At 42.2% G+C, this 18,217-nt stretch overlaps 1 protein-coding gene across 5 annotated transcripts in view; it reads right to left on the bottom strand.

Moving 5' to 3' along the window:
• Positions 1-574: 574 nt before the first annotated feature.
• The window catches only part of LOC121826808 (leukocyte immunoglobulin-like receptor subfamily A member 6), a 75,176-nt gene continuing 57,533 nt past the window's right edge, over positions 575-18,217 (bottom strand). Inside the window, exons 1-11 of one of the 5 annotated variants that reach the window (XM_076568920.1) lie at positions 8,974-9,165; positions 8,685-8,720; positions 8,157-8,441; positions 7,713-8,009; positions 7,119-7,403; positions 6,676-6,972; positions 5,952-6,248; positions 5,360-5,644; positions 4,916-5,212; positions 1,865-1,915; positions 578-1,776 (exon numbers count right to left, since the gene is read on the bottom strand). In XM_076568920.1, the coding sequence (XP_076425035.1) occupies positions 1,631-1,776; positions 1,865-1,915; positions 4,916-5,212; positions 5,360-5,644; positions 5,952-6,248; positions 6,676-6,972; positions 7,119-7,403; positions 7,713-8,009; positions 8,157-8,441; positions 8,685-8,720; positions 8,974-9,007 (2,310 nt within the window). In that variant the 5' untranslated portion in view covers positions 9,008-9,165 and the 3' untranslated portion in view covers positions 578-1,630. Of the gene's footprint in view, positions 1,777-1,864; positions 1,916-4,915; positions 5,213-5,359; positions 5,645-5,951; positions 6,249-6,675; positions 6,973-7,118; positions 7,404-7,712; positions 8,010-8,156; positions 8,442-8,684; positions 8,721-8,973; positions 9,166-18,217 lie in introns of those variants that run through there. The other 4 variants (XM_076568928.1, XM_076568943.1, XM_076568944.1 and 1 more) reach the window with 4 other exon arrangements.

The following is an 18,217-nucleotide window of genomic DNA, read 5'->3' as shown; positions in this document are numbered from 1 at the left end:
TAACTAAATAGTGAAATCTTCAAGAGTTTTATAAGAGATTTAAATCACCGTGTACAGCTAAAATTTACTGACTCCATCTGAGCATTGAATGACCCAAATAACAAACAGTACCACAAATGCCTTTTCATAATTAATATCTGCATTATAATTTCAGCATTGATGGTGGATTATTTTCAAGGCCATTATCTACTTATTTCCTGTTTTCAGCAAATGATTATCAAAACACACATACAGCCACATACATTGCTCTCTGGTTCAGGGCTTCAAGAGCGCCTATCTGAAGATCAAAATTATGTATCAGGTTAGAATATAAAAGCTCTTGACATAGGCAATGTATGGCAAGTAAGGTTGGTTGTTCCATAGTTTTCTTAAATGCTGGTTAAACAAACAAGCTGTGGTCACAGTAGGGTATCAACCTTAAAACTTAAGTGACTTCAAGATGTATTATTAACTCTGGATTTGGGGTCCAGAAAACATTCCAGTCTCTTTGAATTTAAGAGTTTTTTCATTGTAGTCTAACTTTATAAAACTAGTCTTCCACTCTAGAATTGGACACCTTGACAGGTAAGTCACAAAGAAATTGTCACCAAAAAATGTGCTATGATCCTGAGGAGACAGGTTTGGAGAGACACATGAAAATTAAAATTACATCAATCAATTTGAGGTCCTTTTTTTTAAATCTGCACCTTTCCCTTAGGGGAAGATCAGAAGATCTGAAGAAGTGGATAAGACAAGATGGAAGCAGGACACAGGAGAGTAGGGGATGGAGAATATATAAACAACACATTTTACATATGTATGAAACTATCAAAATTAATGGCAAAAAAGAGAATGGCTATCATGGAAAAACAAAAGACAATAAATGACAGTAACAAACTTGAAAAAGAGGAACATTTACATGCTTCCGGTTGTCACTTAAATTCATTCAGTTGCTATGAAAACCAGCTTGGAATTTCTTCAAAATGTTGAAAGTAAGACTAGAATTTGTCCTAAATATACCACTCCTGGTGCACATCTAATGAATTCTAAGTCAACACACCAGAAAGCTAGTTACACGTCCATTTTTATCACTGCAGTATTCACAAAAGAGAAGAAAGGAAACAAGCCTAAATGCCAATCAACTGATACATTGATAAAGAAAACATGGCAACCCATGGAAGAGCTGGAGGGGTTGAAGGAGCCAGAGTGTTTGAGGACACTGTGATAACATGGCCGCTAGAATCAACTAAGCAAGGCTCAGTGTCTCACAGAGCCTGAAACAGCAATCAGAGACTGCATGGGTCTATGGGTGCTAAGTCCTCTGTTTACATGTTGTGGTGTTTTAGCTTGGGGATTTTGTGAAACTCCCAAATTTGGGAATAGAAATGTTTCCCCCATGTCAATAGGTGAGAAGAAAGGAGGCACTGGTCAGCAAATTCCACAGCAAGATGTAAGGGAATAATTTTGATTGGTGGAGAAAGTACTCTCCATCCCAATAAACAGACATTTATTTCCCTTGCACTCAATTCACATTGACCCCTAGTCAGTTCTCCAACATGAACAACTGTATTTTCTTACAATTCCACCCTCAATCCCCATACTTAGTGTCTAGTCCATGACACTGCAAAAGATGTGTTGCTGTACTTTCCATTCATAGTCCATTTCTGTGTTGATCATGTCTAGAGCTGTGACAAGCATCAAACACCAGTATTCCAAGGACCACAAGGACCAAGGCTGCCATCCCCATTCTGAGCAGATTCTCCACTGTGTGATGATCCTGTGTCTCTGAGTCTGTGGCTGTGGAGAAAGAATGAAGGGAAGAAGAAAATCAACTGAGGAAGATCAGATATCAAAACCCTCAGAAAAGCTGAGAATTTGTACTCACCTGTCTTTGGTTTGGACATGTTTTGTGATATAGTGATGTTCTCATCAGTTCCTAGGTACAGAAGAGAAGGTACACAATTAATTAAGTACATAAGAGAGCAGAGAGTCTTCTCTGAAGTCAACATTCATATTTCCAGTAATTTTCATTTCTTATAATTGCATATTAGGCTAATCACAAAACTTCAGAAGGATCCAGTATCAATCCTTTCCCTAGGGTGCCATGATTCCTTCTGGATTCTTCACAGACATCAAGTTGTTTGAGTTCACACTTCAGACTAAGACACTTGAGTGTGATTTTTTTTTTTATCAACACAAGAACTAAGTATTGGTGAAGAAATTCACCTCCCATTTCCAATTCATAATTTAGGAGGACTTCCTATGCTTTCTGTTCAGTCTGGGGCATGGGAACATGCAACTAAATTCATGAAGGAGAAATTGTGTGTAAGTCCATATCAATACTTTTTATTCACCACCTCTTTCTCACATAACCATGCAATGTATGACTGACTCCTATCACTCCTAGACATTTTACCTACTGATCACTCAGCAGGAAGGCACACTGTGGAGGATTAAATGCAAGAAATCCAAACTTTAACTGTGTTCTCCACTCTGAAGATAAAATGCATGAACTGAAAGGAAGGAGCCTGAATGCCTTGTCCTGGCTCTGTTGCATACCCATACACAGTGTCACCATCACAGTTTCAGATATGGCACAACAATTTTAGAAGTGGTTTCTCTGTGTGAGGAAGATAAGATATCTCTGTGTGATAAGGTCAGAATTAAAAAGAACTTAACATCTAGGCCAGTGCTTTCCAATTTACAGTTGTCAAAACTGAGAATTCGAAAGGAGAGCAGCTTTTACATGTGTCTGTCCCTCTCAGAAGAGACTCCATCTATCCATCTTTATATTGAGTCCATGGACCAATCTTCAACAGAGTTCTAGTTTAGACCTCTATGGTCAGACTCCAGAGGGTGAGGGGAGAGTCTAACCCACCGTGGGTGATACTGTCCTTGAGGTGTTCATCCTGGATTTTATCAAAAGCAGGCTGAGTAATCCATGAAGAGCAAACCAGTGAACAGCACCCATCTAAGCCTCTGTAATGACACCTGCCTCCAGAGTCCTGACATGTTTGAGTTCCAGCCCTGACTTCCTTTAAGGATTAACAGTGCTGTGAAAATGTAAGCCAAATAAAGCTTTTCCTATACAACTTGCTTTTTGATGGTGATATTTCATTTCAACACTAGAAACCCTAACTAAGATAATGCATTCTTCAATTCTTTCTCGGTCAGTGACTTGGGCTCCCCCCTTGAGCAATAGATGCCAAGAGCTCCCTTCAGGCATCATGACTGGAACCATCCTCAGGGCAGCAGAGCTAGTGATAAAGATTTCTCCTATCAAAAACTGTTGAGCAAACAAGAGGTTCTCATCTGAGACAAATATCTCCAGAGGGTTACTGGCCACTGACCACATATGTGGTCTGCTTTGGAAGTATTCTTAATATCTAAAGGGCCCACTCTTGTTGGATGTCACAGGGATCTCAGGAAACAGAGCCTGGGACTATCGTGTGTGTGTGTACTGAGCCTTGAGGGACCTGGAGAAATTCTGTTCTTTCCCAGTTTCAATGAATCAATCATATCTTTTTGATGAGACACATTGGAGGTTCACCCTCCCACCTGAGGTATCAACAGGGCTGGGCCATGATGACAGAGTAGGTTTACCTTCAATGACCCTTAGTAAAAAGAGGACACAGCCTATTAACTGATACATTGGCACCAGCAGTTGGACTATAGGCCAAATCAATATATTTCCTGAGGAAAAATGTTGAGGACATGATGTGCTTCATCTCACAAATAACATGGGAGATATCAGGAAAGTTATCCATGCAGTGTGTCTTCTCAACTGATGGAATAAATACCTGTTTTCTATCAAGAGAGCTGGGAATGGATGTTGTTAATAACCAGGGGACCATGTATCTGTAGCTCCAGACATCACCTGAATACCCCAGAAAGTTTATCCTAGACTCTGTCTCCCTAGACTTTTTCATTAGCTCTCAGTTAATAAAGTCCATCTTAGGCAAGATGTGCTATATACTTTATAGCCTGCTGACATGTACACTATGTCAGTCATTGACCACACTAGATTAAAGGCCCTTTAGCTATAAAATCCATCTTCATGGTCACATTTGAGTTGAGTTTTGATGCAATAAATCCTAGGTGTTCACTGGATTTTCTATTACACCAGGGATCCTTTTTTTTTTTCCAATTTCGTACTGTGTTTAAACTTGCTTACAATCAACCACATGGTGTCATACATTTTAGAAGTGTGTAGCAGCAAGTATTATGTTAGTGTGATCAAACTTTTCCTTGTTATTGCATGTAGGCAATATTCTCCCAAGAAAGAGCTTTCAGGGACCCACACACAGAAAATGTGAAGATTTTGACCCTTATTTTCCACAGACCTGTCACCACCAGCTCCAGGGTGTCACTGTGCTGTGTCCACCAGCAGAGTTATAACACTAAGAGTGATATCGCCCTGCATTATGCTCTCTCATTAATGGAATGATAAGCTTGGCCTTGTGATCAGGCAATGGTGCAGTTAATCTGCACCAGGGTGCTGGGCTTCCTTCCTTATACACAATATATATTTGTGTTTCCATGACACCAGATTGTCACAGGATTCCCTGAGGTGATCACAGAGCCTGGCGCAGCCCGGATGCTGGGTTTCTTGAGGGTCCCTACAAAGAAGTAGGTGATAGGGATGTGGGACTTTAAACAGTTGCACAGTGGATATGATACTTGGACTGACCCTTGAATAACAGGAAGCATGGAGCCCTCTGAAGACCCTTCTCTCTCTCTTTCACCTCACCCTCCCAAGTTCCCTTTTCAGAACACCCCTCATTGGTTTCTGTACATTGACTCCCATAATCTGTATGCTGGCCCATATGTGGGCTGAGGAACCTTTACTTCCCTGTACTTATCACACATTATGGTCTCCTGGGTAAACATGTTTCAGGTTCAGTGTCTTTCAATAGGGAGCCTGGGGCTTCCTCACCTGAGACTAGAAGCTCCAGGATGTCACTCCCTTCTGACCACACTTGAGGCTTGCTTGCATGATAACCATAGCATCTGAAACTCCATTTTTCACTGAGTGTGATGGGACTCACTTGGAATCTGGCTGGAGACAGCCCAGTATATACATATTGTGAGTCCATGGAGCTGTAGAACTGCTCATCCTTAATTAAAATGAACCTATCATATCTCTGATTTGAGGTACATGAGAGGGTCACAGATCCTCCTAAGATTACAACAGGGTTTGGCAGGGCAGACAGGGTGGGTTTGTAGTAGACACCTAAAAGAGATACATATGGAATATTAAATGAGTTCACACAGTTTGGATTGTCCCCCAAACCTAAGTAATGAGTGGGGATACATTCAGAGCAAACTTTTCTAAAGAGTCACATTTAGGAATTCATGTGATTTCTGAGTAATGACTCACCTGTCACCACCAGCTCCAGGGCGTCACTCTTCTCAGTCCACCCAGCAGAGTTATAACAGTAACAGCGATATCGCCCTGCATTATTCTCTCTCATGGATGGGATGATAAACTTGGCCCTGTGATCAGGCACTGGTGCTGTCAATCTGCTCCTGGGTGCTGGGCTTCCTTCTTTATACAGGAAATACATTTGGGTTTCCATGGTTCCCTCACACCAGATTGTCACAGGATTCCCTGAGGTGATCACAGAGCCTGGCTCAGCCCACATTCTGGGTTTTGGGAGGGTTCCTGAAAATAAGTAGGTGGGAGTCATGTGGTATTTTACCAGTTGCACGGTGAATATAAAACTTGTAGTTCACACTTGAATAACAGAAAGACAGGGGATCATGTGAACATCCATCTCTCTGCTGACCCTACCAGGTTCCCTTCTCAGAACACCCCTCAGTGCTTTCTGTATACTGACTCCATTAATCTGCATGTTGTATATGTGGACTCAGGAACAAGTCCTTCCCTGTGTTCATCACACATTAGGGTCTCATTTGGAAATCTGTTTCAGGTTCAGTATCTTCCAATAGAGAGGATAAAACTTTTTCACCTGAGACTAGGAGCTCCAGGATGTCACTGCCTTCTGACCACACTTGAGGCTTGCTTGAGTAATAGCCAAAGCATCTGAAACTCCATTTTTCACTGAGTGTGATGGGACCCACTTGGAACCTGGCTGGAGACAGCCCATCATATACATATTGTGAGTCCATGGAACTGGAGAAGTGCTCATCCTTAATTAAAATGAACCCATTATATCTCTGATTGGAGGTACATGAGAGGGTCACAGATCCTCCTAAGGTTACAACAGGGTATGGAAGTGTAGACAGGGTGGGTTTGTAGTAGACACCTAGAAGAGATACATATGGAATTTTAAATGAGTTCACACAGTCTGGATTGTCCCCCAGACCGGAATAATGAGTGGGGATACATTCAGAGCAGACTTTTTAAAGAGTCTCATCTGGGAATTCATATTATTCCTGAGTAATGACTCACCTGTCACCAACAGCTACAGGGAGGTACTGTACTGAGTAGTTGACCCGTGTATAACAGAAGGACACATGGAACCATCAGAGTATCCATCTCTCTGCTGACTCTGCCAGGCTCACTTATCAGAACACCCCTCAGTGCTTTCTGTATTTTGACTCCCTAATCTGCATGTTGTATATGTGGGTTCAGGAACCTGTCCATCCCTGTACTTATCACACATTAGGGTCTCCTGGGGAAACCTGTTTCAAGTTCAGTGTCATTCAATAGGGAGCCTGGGGCTTCCTCACCTGAGACTATAAGCTCCAGGATGTCACTCCCTTCTGACCACACTTGAGGCTTGCTTGCATGATAACCATAGCATCTGAAACTCCATCTTTCACTGAGTGTGATGGGACCCACTTGGAACCTGGCTGGAGACAGGCCAGTATATACATATTGTGAGTCCATGAAGCTGTAGAACTGCTTGTCCTTAATTAAAATGAACCTGTCGTATTTCTGATTTGAGGTACATGAGAGGGTCACAGATCCTCCTAAGATTACAACAGGGTTTGGCAGGGCAGACAGGGTGGGTTTGTAGTAGACACCTAGGAGAGATACATATGGACGATTAAATGAGTTCACATAGTCTGGATTGTCCCCAGAACTGAGTAATGAGTGGGGATACATTCAAAGCAGACTTTTCTAAAGAGTCACATTTGAGGATTCATATGATTCCTGAGTAATGTCTCACCTGTCACCACCAGCTCCAGGGCGTCACTCTTCTCAGTCCACCCAGCAGAGTTATAACAGTAACAGTGATATTGCCCTGCATTATTCTCTCTCATGGATGGGATGATAAACTTAGCCCTGTGATCAGGCACTGGTGCCATCAATCTTCTCCTGGGTGCTGGGCTTCCTTCTTTATACAGGAAATATATTTGGGTTTCCATGGTTCCCTCACACCAGATTGTCACAGGATTCCCTGAGGTGATCACAGAGCCTGGCTCAGCCCACATTCTGGGTTTCGGGAGGGTTCCTGAAAATAAGTAGGTGGGAGTCATGTGGTATTTTACCAGTTGCACGGTGAATATAAAACTTGTAGTTCACACTTGAATAACAGAAAGACACAGGGGATCATGTGAACATCCATCTCTCTGCTGACCCTACCAGGTTCCCTTCTCAGAACACCCCTCAGTGCTTTCTGTATACTGACTCCATTAATCTGCATGTTGTATATGTGGACTCAGGAACAAGTCCTTCCCTGTGTTCATCACACATTAGGGTCTCATTTGGAAATCTGTTTCAGGTTCAGTGTCTTTCAATAGAGAAGATGAGACTTTCTCACCTGAGACTAGGAGCTCCAGGATGTCACTGCCTTCTGACCACACTTGAGGCTTGCTTGAGTAATAGCCAAAGCATCTGAAACTCCATTTTTCACTGAGTGTGATGGGACCCACTTGGAACCTGGCTGGAGACTGACCAGTATATACATATTGTGAGTCCATGGATCTGTAGAACTGCTCATCCTTAATTAAAATGAACCCATCATATCCCTGATTTGAAGTACATGAAAGGGTCACAGATGTTCCAAAGGTTACAACAGGGTTTGGCAGGGCAGACAGGGTGGGTTTGGTGTAGACACCTAGGAGAGATACATATAGACTATTAAATGGGTTCACACAGTCTGGATTGTCCCCTAGACATGAGCAATGAGTGGGGATACATTCAGAGAAGACTTTTCTAGAGAGTCACATCCGGGGATTCATATGATTCCTGAGTATCCACTCACCTGTCACCACCAGCTCCAGGGGGTCACTGTGTTCTGATGTGCCATCAGGGCTTTTATAATAACACCAATATTGGCCTGCATCATGACTTTTAATGGATGAGATAAAGATCTTGTCCTTTTTTTCAGTGTCTTCATGAGCTGTTGGTACCTGGGAATCTGGGTTACCTTCTTTATAGAAATGGTATTCCTGGGCATCTAAGGGGCCTTCACAAAGTAGAGTTACCTCCTTCCCAATGGTTACCTCATTACTTGGCACAGCTCTGAGTGTGGGTTTTGAGAGACCCCCTGAAAACAAAACAAAAGAAAAACAAAAAAACAAAACAAAGCAATGCAAACAAACAACAATAGCAACCAAAAATGGGAGCTGGGTCAGAGGACATCCTACTTAATTCCAAGCTCTCAATCTCAGGAACTTGCAGGCAACACCAGCATCAGCCCACACCAACTCTTCTCTATCTCTTTTCTTCAGAGTTCACCATTGATTCCCACTGAGTGTACACACCCTAGAAAAGCTGGGAAGACACTCACCTGCCAGCACTGGGTTCCTGGGGCCCAGACTCAGTCCTGCAAGAGAGTTACCTGTGAGTGTATGTCCTTGAAGCCTGAGCAGGACTACCAATTCCAGGTGCCTTCTGAGGTACTGAGAGACCATGATGGATTACTGCTCAACTGTGAGGAAGACTACTTCTTAGAACAGAATTCTCTCTCCACAACTTCATTTCTCACCAACAAAGCAGAACTATTATGGATTACTGCTCAACTGTGAGGTAGACTACTTCTTAGAACAGAATTCTCTCTTCACAACGTCATTTCTCACCAAGACAAAGCAGAACTATGAGGGTGGGGATCATAGCATCTTCCAGTTGCCAAAAGTTCGCAGATGGTTGGTCCTCTTGCAAAAAGAACAGACACAAAGTATATTGCCTGTGCAGTATGGTGCCTCCTTGTCGAGAGTATGTTATACAGGCAGTCCTTTCAAAAACAGGAACTGCTCTTTCTAGGCAAGTGGCTTTTATTTTCCCACTGCTGTGAAGGGCGTGGCTGCAAAACATGTGGTCTCTGTTCCTGTGGGTTTCTTTGGTTTTGGTTTTGGTTTCTGACAGGAAGCCTCCTGAAATCGGGCAGGTCTAAATCTCCTCCCCTTTCTCGGTCAGCTTCTTGTGTGCTAGGTTTACAAACCCATATCTGATTGTGGTCTCCTTTTGGAGAGCATCTCCCATATACTCATCTATATTTGCTTGCATGGTCCTCTTCACCAAAGACTTGACTTAACTAGAAATAATCCTGGTATCTTCCTGAACCTGGTATCACCTTCAGGTGAGAGTGCTCAGAGCTAATCTTTTCCTGTCAGCGTTTCTGTTTGTTCCTCTATCATTTCAGCCAGACCACACTCATAATGCTGTAGGTTCCTTATCATGGGCAGGTCCCTACCCAGCCTTAGATATGCTTTGGGTATTTTGTATGAATTTTTCTTGGGGATACATGAATACTGAATGGCTACTTCCCCAAGAAGGAACATCAATGACAAAGACATAGACATGATTCTATCCAAATCAAGTGGGTGAAACAATGAGTTTTATAAGTGATCCTTAGAGGGATATGAGCAAACATTTTCAAATATGTTTCTTTTTTTCGAGACAGGGTCTCAGTGTTTACCTCTGGGTGTTCTTGAACTCACTCTGTAGAAAAGATGGACCGTGTACTCATGAAACCTGAGGGAAGAATTCCCACAAGTTATATCTGGTTTATCACTGGAGGGTTAGCATCTAGCCTTGATCTGCCTTTTGTGTTTGTTACCCCTGTCTCCATATCTTGTGTTTGAAGATTTATCTGAGAGTTTTCCTAGGGCATCAAAGCCTATGCAAACTAGTAAAAAAATCCAATCCCCCTCCAAAAAACCTATGGTAAAAATGAGAATTGCATTTGGCATTATCTCTCTTGGGGGCTTAGGACAAAGATATTTGTGTATGGAATTGACTTGTTAAAGGTGTGATTTGTAAAACAATAAAAAGACCCTTTACTCACCAAGGCTGGTTCAGTCCATAGAAGTGAATCCACCCTACACCTAGAAAAGGATAAGAATTCATCCTTGATGTGCATCCATACAACTTTTCTCATATCTGCCTGGACCTATAACCACACTCAATATACAAGATATTAATGCCCAATGTGGAGCTTAATGTTTTGGGAATGCCTGTGCTACTGCCACCCATTCACCAAATCCGAGTGAGGGGCTGTGGATTAAAAAATAACAGACAAGAGACAGCAAGTCATTTGCCACAGCAGAATGCCGAATGCTGTTTATTGAAAGAGGAAGGAAACCTTAAATACAGGCTTACAGTGCAATGGAGGATCCCCGGAGGGCAGAAGTTCGATGCCCAATGTTGTACATTCTTGCATCTAAGCTGTTTACACCAAATGCAGGATACAGGAACAAAGAACCTCCAGTGATCATTCAGTAAGAAGGAAACCAGCAGGAATCAGCATAGGGAGGACATCTGGTCAAGGTCATAAGCAAGGCAGCAGCCACTCACAGTGGGGGCAGTGGGGGGCTAGGCCCCAAAGGTCCCGCCGTCCGTGTCCCCCCCCCCACCCCCCACCCCCGCCGTTTTACTAAAAAATGAGCTTCTGACTTAGGTTGTGTGGGAGGTCAGCAGGTCACCTTACCTGTCCTGGGGACACCTGCCTAAGCCACACATGTGCTCTGGCTTAGGTTGATGATAGATGGCCACCCCCCAGGCATTACCCTTCTCAGAATACTCATTATCATACAGACTCAACCATGTGAGGTGTAGAGTAACTGCTGCCAAAGATCTCAAAGTGGTGCTGGGCTTGCAATCTGGGCAACATAGGAAAGACCAACAGAAGTCCTAACCCACCCATAAGCCAGTAGACTAAAGGCAATTGAGTCATTCCCTTCCTTAATGTTCCTTACTGCAAATTGGGATCCTCATGAGGTGGTATCCCATGGGCAAGTGGAACTTGAGTTTTATAAATTTTATAACTTTCAAAGCCAATTCAGATGTACAATTGTAGAATTAAATTTATTATGCCCAATAGAATGAAAGATTAACTAACTGTGGTGTCTACTTTTGTGAGCAGGAGCATGAGCCCTAACCCTAACACTAACCCTAAATTTATTAGGGTTCATGCTACACCCTAACCCTAACCCTAAAAATAAATAAATAAATAATAAAAATAAATAAATGTGCTAGCTCTAGTAGCCAATTATGAAATAGCAATCCCAGAAACAGTAGCAGCTGCGTGGCCACCACCACTATAATAGCAACAATGGCAACAGTGATGTTGATTCTCTTCTGGAGCATGTGAGCACCATCTGTGTCTAACTGCTATGGTCCACTGGCATGGACACAGCTCCAGCAACACGAACCACCAAGGCCCATTTTTCTTGATCCCAGCATGACTAAAGTGGCAGCTCTGCAAAAGAACACCTAAGAACCATAAAGAAAGAAAAAAAGACAGCAAACAAGGAGTAGAACTAATGGTCTCATAATGGCTACATTCAGGTTCACAAATTTTAAGGTATCTTCAAAAGAGGCTAGATGTATTTAAGGAGACCAATAAATGTTTCACAGAGCCACTCCTGAAAACTAGGTAGTACACCAGCTCGAAGAGGAGTGCAAAATATGAAAGGCTTAGCTGGCATGCTATAGTTAAGAAATGAAGGTCAATGACTTTCAGAGTTATCCTTAATCTCCAAGGTGTGATACATTCTCAACGTTTTTGAAAAAAGTTACCATACATTACCTTCTGAAGAATCCAATCACATGGCTACAGTTCCTAGGCTTACATTAATGCTTGCCAAGGCTGGACATATTGGGCTCTCAATCCCCATTGGCATCAAAAGGGGAGAGTTTTTCATGAAGGCCCAATAGGTCTCTGCCATGGTGGAATTCAGCAGTAGCCACAGGGCACACACAGCACCCAGGAACCCAAAGAGGAACCGAATTGTCCAAGGAAAGACACAAACAGATCCCTGGGCCCACACCAACACTGCATCGGGTCCCCTCTAAGTTCATGTAGAGCGATCCTCTATTGCTCCAGAGGGTGATTTGTAACAGGAGCCCTCCAGTGCTTATCTGCAGCAGATACTCCAGCAGAGTCCACTGATAAAAATTTTAAAATATATAAAACAAGGGAAAGAATAGAATGTGGAGAGGAGAGATGCGCCCCTAGCTACCCCCTTTTTACTTTAGTAATATATGTTTTTAAGGTATGATGGCAGCATTCTAATATTGCCTGTCCTTGAGGATTATAAGGAATACCAGTCTTATTAATGATAGAAAAATCTTGGCAGAATTTTGAAAATCTCATACTGCTGTAGGTAGGACCATTATCAGTCTTTATGCATTTTGGCACTCCCATACAGGCAAAAACCATGACGATATCCTTAACCTTTTACCCTGAATAGACAGAAGCAAACATTAGAGAAGAATATGTATCAATACACATGGACATATTGTAATTTTCCAAAGGAAGGCACCTGTGTGGCGTCCATCTGCCACACATGATTAGGTAAAAGTCCTCAGGGATTAACTCCCAAATGAGGAACAGGTAAAAATTCAACACAAATAGGACATGATTTAACTATCTGGATGGCTTCTTCCCAGGTTATGCCTAGGTGATGACGAAGAGATCCAGCATTAAGATGATAACATTGATGCAACTGAGTAGCCTTTTCAAAGGCAGACCAAATTAATGTGACAGCCATACGAGTAATGGCATCAGCCCTCTGATTACCTTCGCTTAGAGGTCCAGGCAATTGGGTATGAGCTCTAATGTGGCCCACATAAAGGTTATGTGAGCGGGACCATGTGAGTCCTTGCACTTGTAATAAATATTCATGAATGGGAGAAATAGATGGTATGTAGGCTGTTGTCTCCAAAGGCATAATGGCATGTGCCACATATTGACTATCAGTATAAATATTACACTCTCATCAGAAAACACCTGTAAAGCAAGCAACATTGCCTGTACCTCTGCCATCTGGGCAGAAGTGCCCTGGACTTTTATTCTCTTCACTATGTTACCAGAAACCACCACAGCAAAACCACGTGAAGTACCATCAGTAAATACCACATGGGCCTGAGGAATAGGAGTCATCTGTATCATTTTGGGAAATATAACAGAATGCAATTTAAAAAATTGACACACATCATTGGAGGGGTAGTGAGTATCAAAGGACCCTGCATGTAGCATGTCAATATGGTCCAATCATTATCATTAGCTTGCAACCATGCTATTTGAGACTGGGTGTATGGGGTCACCACAATATCCGGCTCCTTTCCAAAGGTTTGAACACTGATCTTGATTCCCTTAAATATAATTTGAGCAACAGCCTGAGGATAAGGAGTAATGGTTTTCGCTGGAGAAGCTGGGGAATGTACCCATAGTATAGGACCTGTTTGTCAAAACACTCCAGGAGGTGAATGAGAAAAACCAAATATTCATGACCTAAATTGCTGTGGATATTGCTCTATATAAATAAAACACTGATGGCCAGTGACCAGGCAGGAAGTAGGTTGCCAGGCAGGAAGTAGGTGGGACAAGGAGAGAGGAGAATTCTGGGAAGCAAAAGGCTGAGGGGGAAGACACTGCAGCCACCGCCAGGACAAGCAGCATGTATAGATTCTGGTAAGCCACCAGCCACTTGGCAAGGTATAGATTTATAAAAATGGGATAATTTAAGATAAAAGAACAGTTAGCAAGAAGCCTGACATGGCCATTCAGTTTATAAGTGATATAAGCGTCTGAGTGATCATTTTATACGTGGATTGTGGGACTTCGGGGCTTGGGGAACCTGGAGAGAATCCCTCCAGCAACAAGTGGTGCCCAACGGCTCAAGTTTCCACCTTAAACCTGAGAATATTTAATAACCAATTTTAAACAGAGCCAAAAACCAGGTTCCTGCTTCATGTCTCACAAGGGCAGCTAGACACCACAAAACGCGGGTTTGAACACTGGCTGGTTCCTAGCGTGTGCCTTTGACTGGCAGTTTGGCGGAAATGAGGCATCTGCCAGTGGATTTTTAAATACTAGTAAAGATTTAGTCTTTACTAGTATTTAAAAAAAAAGGTTTCTGGGCTACACGCTGCTTTGATAAAAGCTTAGACCCACTATTTCTGAGACTTGATGAATTCCAGAGCTGGCGGAAAACGTACCACTGCCATGTTGGGAAGCTGAAGTGGGCGGAGCCAGCAACCACAGTGCCTTTTCAGTCTTAGAATGACACAGTTTAAAGCAATAGGCTCAAGGTAATATAAAAAATAAGCCACGTAAAGATGGCTACCACACAGAGAATCTGGATTATGTTCTCTTTGATATTCGTAACTAAAGAAAAACATTTGATTACAAAAGCTGTTGAGTTATGCCAAAATGTGTATTTTAAAGGTACCTTGACTTCAAAATTTGGATTTAAGGATATGTTGCTTTGGAAAAGAGGTTCTGCTTTTGTTTCCACAGAAAGCCAGAGGCTGTGGATTTGTTCCAGATTAAGATACATCAGGTTTCACCAGCCAAGACCCCCTGAAAGGTCTCTGATGACACCATGGCCCAGATGATTCAACATCCAGAGCGGTTTCAAGGCAACTGGTTCACACAATACAGCCTCACGGACTACCCCATAGGCCTAAAATTTTCTTTGCACCCCCATAAGATACAGCTTCCCCTCCAGCAGGAAGTAGTAAGAGATTCTATGCCCAAATTCCCAAATATACAAAGCTGGCTTTAGAGGTGGAATTGGCTCACTGCCCCTCTAAACCCAGACATATTGCTTTAAAAAAAGAATGGTTAAGAGATTCTTGTGTCCCAAATCAGAAGAGCCTTCTTCTGTGGGACAGAGAAAAACCAATATTTTTATTTAAAACAGGTTGATTATAAATGTGATCTCTTTCTAAAAAAGAAAAAGGGATATGATATAGATATATAGGAGGATATGGAGATGATAAGATAAAAGGGTAGATTAATGAACCTACTTTTAATGAACAACTTGTTTAAAATGTTTTACATTGGTATAGATTTTAGTTTATGTTTAAAATGTTTTACATTGGTATAAATTTTAGTTTATTGATACAAACTTGAAGTTAATTTTGTTATACTGTATATATATATATTTCTATTCTTCTTTGAGGTATTATGTTTATGTAACTCATTTAAAATTTTAATTGATAATTAAAAAATAGATTAATAATTAGTCATCTATGATAATCATATCTGTAGTTATGTTAGTTAAGTCTTCTAGGTATATATAGATATATTTCAGATAGATAGGTAATCTTCAAACACTTCATAGACCTAGAGAATATGGCATTTAAATAACTTAAAATTCTGTTGACGTGAGACACAATTGCTCCTGGCTGCACCAATTGATCCCGAGAGAATGTTGGGCTTCTAAGACATTTCCATTTGGAAGTTTGTCTTTTTGGCACAAAATGGCCTACTAGGCAAAGAACTGCCCTTGCCTTGATGGCTGACAGTACAAATATAATGCTGTCCTTTCTGGACAAGCGGGACACAAGGAAAGCGACCACTGTACTCTGCCAAGACAGGGTAAGATGGTCTCTCAGAATTCCTGCTTCTAAAAATGGTCTGTCAGATACTCTAGGCCTGTAGCCAATTTGAATGCACCAACAATGCTGAGAAACATTAGGTGACTGTTCAGGCTGCCAACTGTCTTGGTCTACTTTTGCAAGATTCCCGAAAGTTGCTTGCATCCATCTACCATTTCTCAGGTACCTTTATGTTCCTTCTCAGGTCTTTGATGTGGTTGAAAACTAGATAGTTGTAATTTCCTCAGTTATGATAAAAGATAAGTTAGATATAAAACCTTAAACTCACAAATATAAGATAGATAAGACATCTTCTTTAATATTGTAACTATAATTCTTGCTCGGTAATTGTTTAGTTATATGTAATTTTACCATGTTAAAGTTAAAAACTTCCTTTTTAAAAAAAGAAAAAAAAAAGGGAAGTGCTATGGATATTGCTCTATATAAATAAAACACTGATGGCCAGTGACCAGGCAGGAAGTATGACCCGTCCAGCAGGCCAGGTTATTCGAGGGTCTCGAGGAGGGACCACCTGTGAATCAATGGGGGGCGAGAGGGAAAGGAGACCAAGCACATGAAGAAAGACAAAGCAGTCTGAGTTGCGTCAAGGCCTCGTTTATTGACTGGGTGTTAGAGCTTATAAACAGGGCTTCAGGTAGGGAGGGGGAGCAGGAGTGAGGAGAGGACAAAGAAAATTCCTAAGGAGGGTCAGCAGGAGGTCGCTTTGGTCCCAGGCCCCTGCAGCTAGCTGATTTAAAGAGGTTTATTCAATCCTACATTCCTAGGTTAGACTAAAAGCCTCCTATTTACACGAGGCTTGATAAATCGTGGCAGGTAACACAAGGTTCAAGACACCGCTGTCCAGAGTCGGTCTCCAACAGTTCCCCCTCTTTTCTCAAAAATGGACCAAGTCCATGTGATCGGGGTTGCGGAGGTCCGAGAGAGCCTCTGTCTTAGGCTATACAGGGGGACTCCCACGCATGGCAGGTGCCATGTTGAACCGGTCTCAATGACCTCTGTATGCTGTTGACTCCGGCGTGGGCCCTGTACTATTCCCGTCATTGAGTACTCTCTAGCAAGACCGTGGGGACGTTAGGGCTTTAGGACACTGAATCTGAGTCCTTGATGGGGCTCCTGGCTGGCCTCCTAGGAATCTACTCTGTGATAATGAATCGAGACGTGTCGTGGTAAAGCCGAATCAATCTGATTTTTGATAAACCGAGTCAACTGCTGAAAGGCCCAGGGACCAAAGGTAATGAGAAGGAGAAGGAAAATAATCAGGGGTCCAGGAGGGTGGGGATCAGAGTAGAAAGCTAAGGGGATTCTTTAAAGCTTTTGTATAGAAGAGCAAACCCTGCTCCTAAGAGCAAGAGCCGCATCTTACTGAAGCCCCATAAAGGCTAATAAAGGAAAAACCCACAAGATTACAATTCCCATACAATTTCGTTTCACAAGATCATGGTCTGGGTACAGAGTGATCACAGATGGGTAATTTGTATCAACAGGTACATTTTTCCTGAAACCTCAAGGGAGGGGTATCAAGGCGGGAGTGGAGTTTACACAAAGGTCACAGTGGTCCTTCCTGGAACATCTGCAACTATCCCAGTCACAGTTGAGCACATCTTTTAGCAGAAATCTCTTTACATTGTTATATGGTTGCAGGGGAGATTGAACAATGGCTAAGTCAGGTTGCTCTTGGAACTAGATTTTTAGTTTCTCATTTCTTGGTGCTTGAAGTTTTCTCTTTTCCTGAGGCTTGGGGGTGTAAGCCTGAAGGGCTAGGGTCTTTCACTCCCCCATTTCTTTTTGGCAAATTTTAATCTTAAAATTATGGCATTACATTTGGTACCTCATGGCCTATTTTAGTAACTCATGGCCTGTAATGGCCATGCATAGTTCATGTATAATTAGCCATCTGGTCTCTATGCCAGGGAGTTTTCTTTTGACCCAGCATTTTAGCCTTTTTAGAACAAGGAAAATGGGACGATGTATTCTCTTCTGGAACTGCTTCAAGCTGGCATTGGGGTGTCGTTATCAGGGCCCCTCCCCCAAAAGGCTGAAAATCTGGTCAAAGACTGGGCAGGGGGTATTCATCAGTAGCATGTAGCTGCCTGACACCATAGTGACAGAGAAGAATCATGTTAGCTGGGCTGGTCCACGTTAGCCTTTAGCACGTCGGAGTCCACAGTCATCTGGAGTGGTGGAGTCAGCAACTGAAACTTGGAGGTGTCTGACAGCCAAGTAGAAATCTGTTGAGACAGATTTAAACTAGGAACAGAGGTTAAAATTTGTGAACTTATTTGGAACCCTTAGGTTTATACCCTTAGTAATAGGAAAAGCACTAATCCCAAGACCATGAGAGAGGAAAAATACCATCTTTAGGAATACTTATCTGGGTTCTTTCGACCTCTGTGGAGTGGGTCTATGTTTTTATGACTCTTTTGATCCTTTGAGGCCTTTTTGCAGAATGACATAAAAGTTTTAGATACATTA

This window comes from Peromyscus maniculatus, chromosome 1 (assembly GCF_049852395.1).
Source record: "Peromyscus maniculatus bairdii isolate BWxNUB_F1_BW_parent chromosome 1, HU_Pman_BW_mat_3.1, whole genome shotgun sequence".
NCBI classification, from domain to species: Eukaryota; Metazoa; Chordata; class Mammalia; order Rodentia; family Cricetidae; genus Peromyscus; species Peromyscus maniculatus.
Note: the sequence above shows the minus strand (reverse complement) of the source record. Positions and strands in the feature narration are given on the sequence as shown.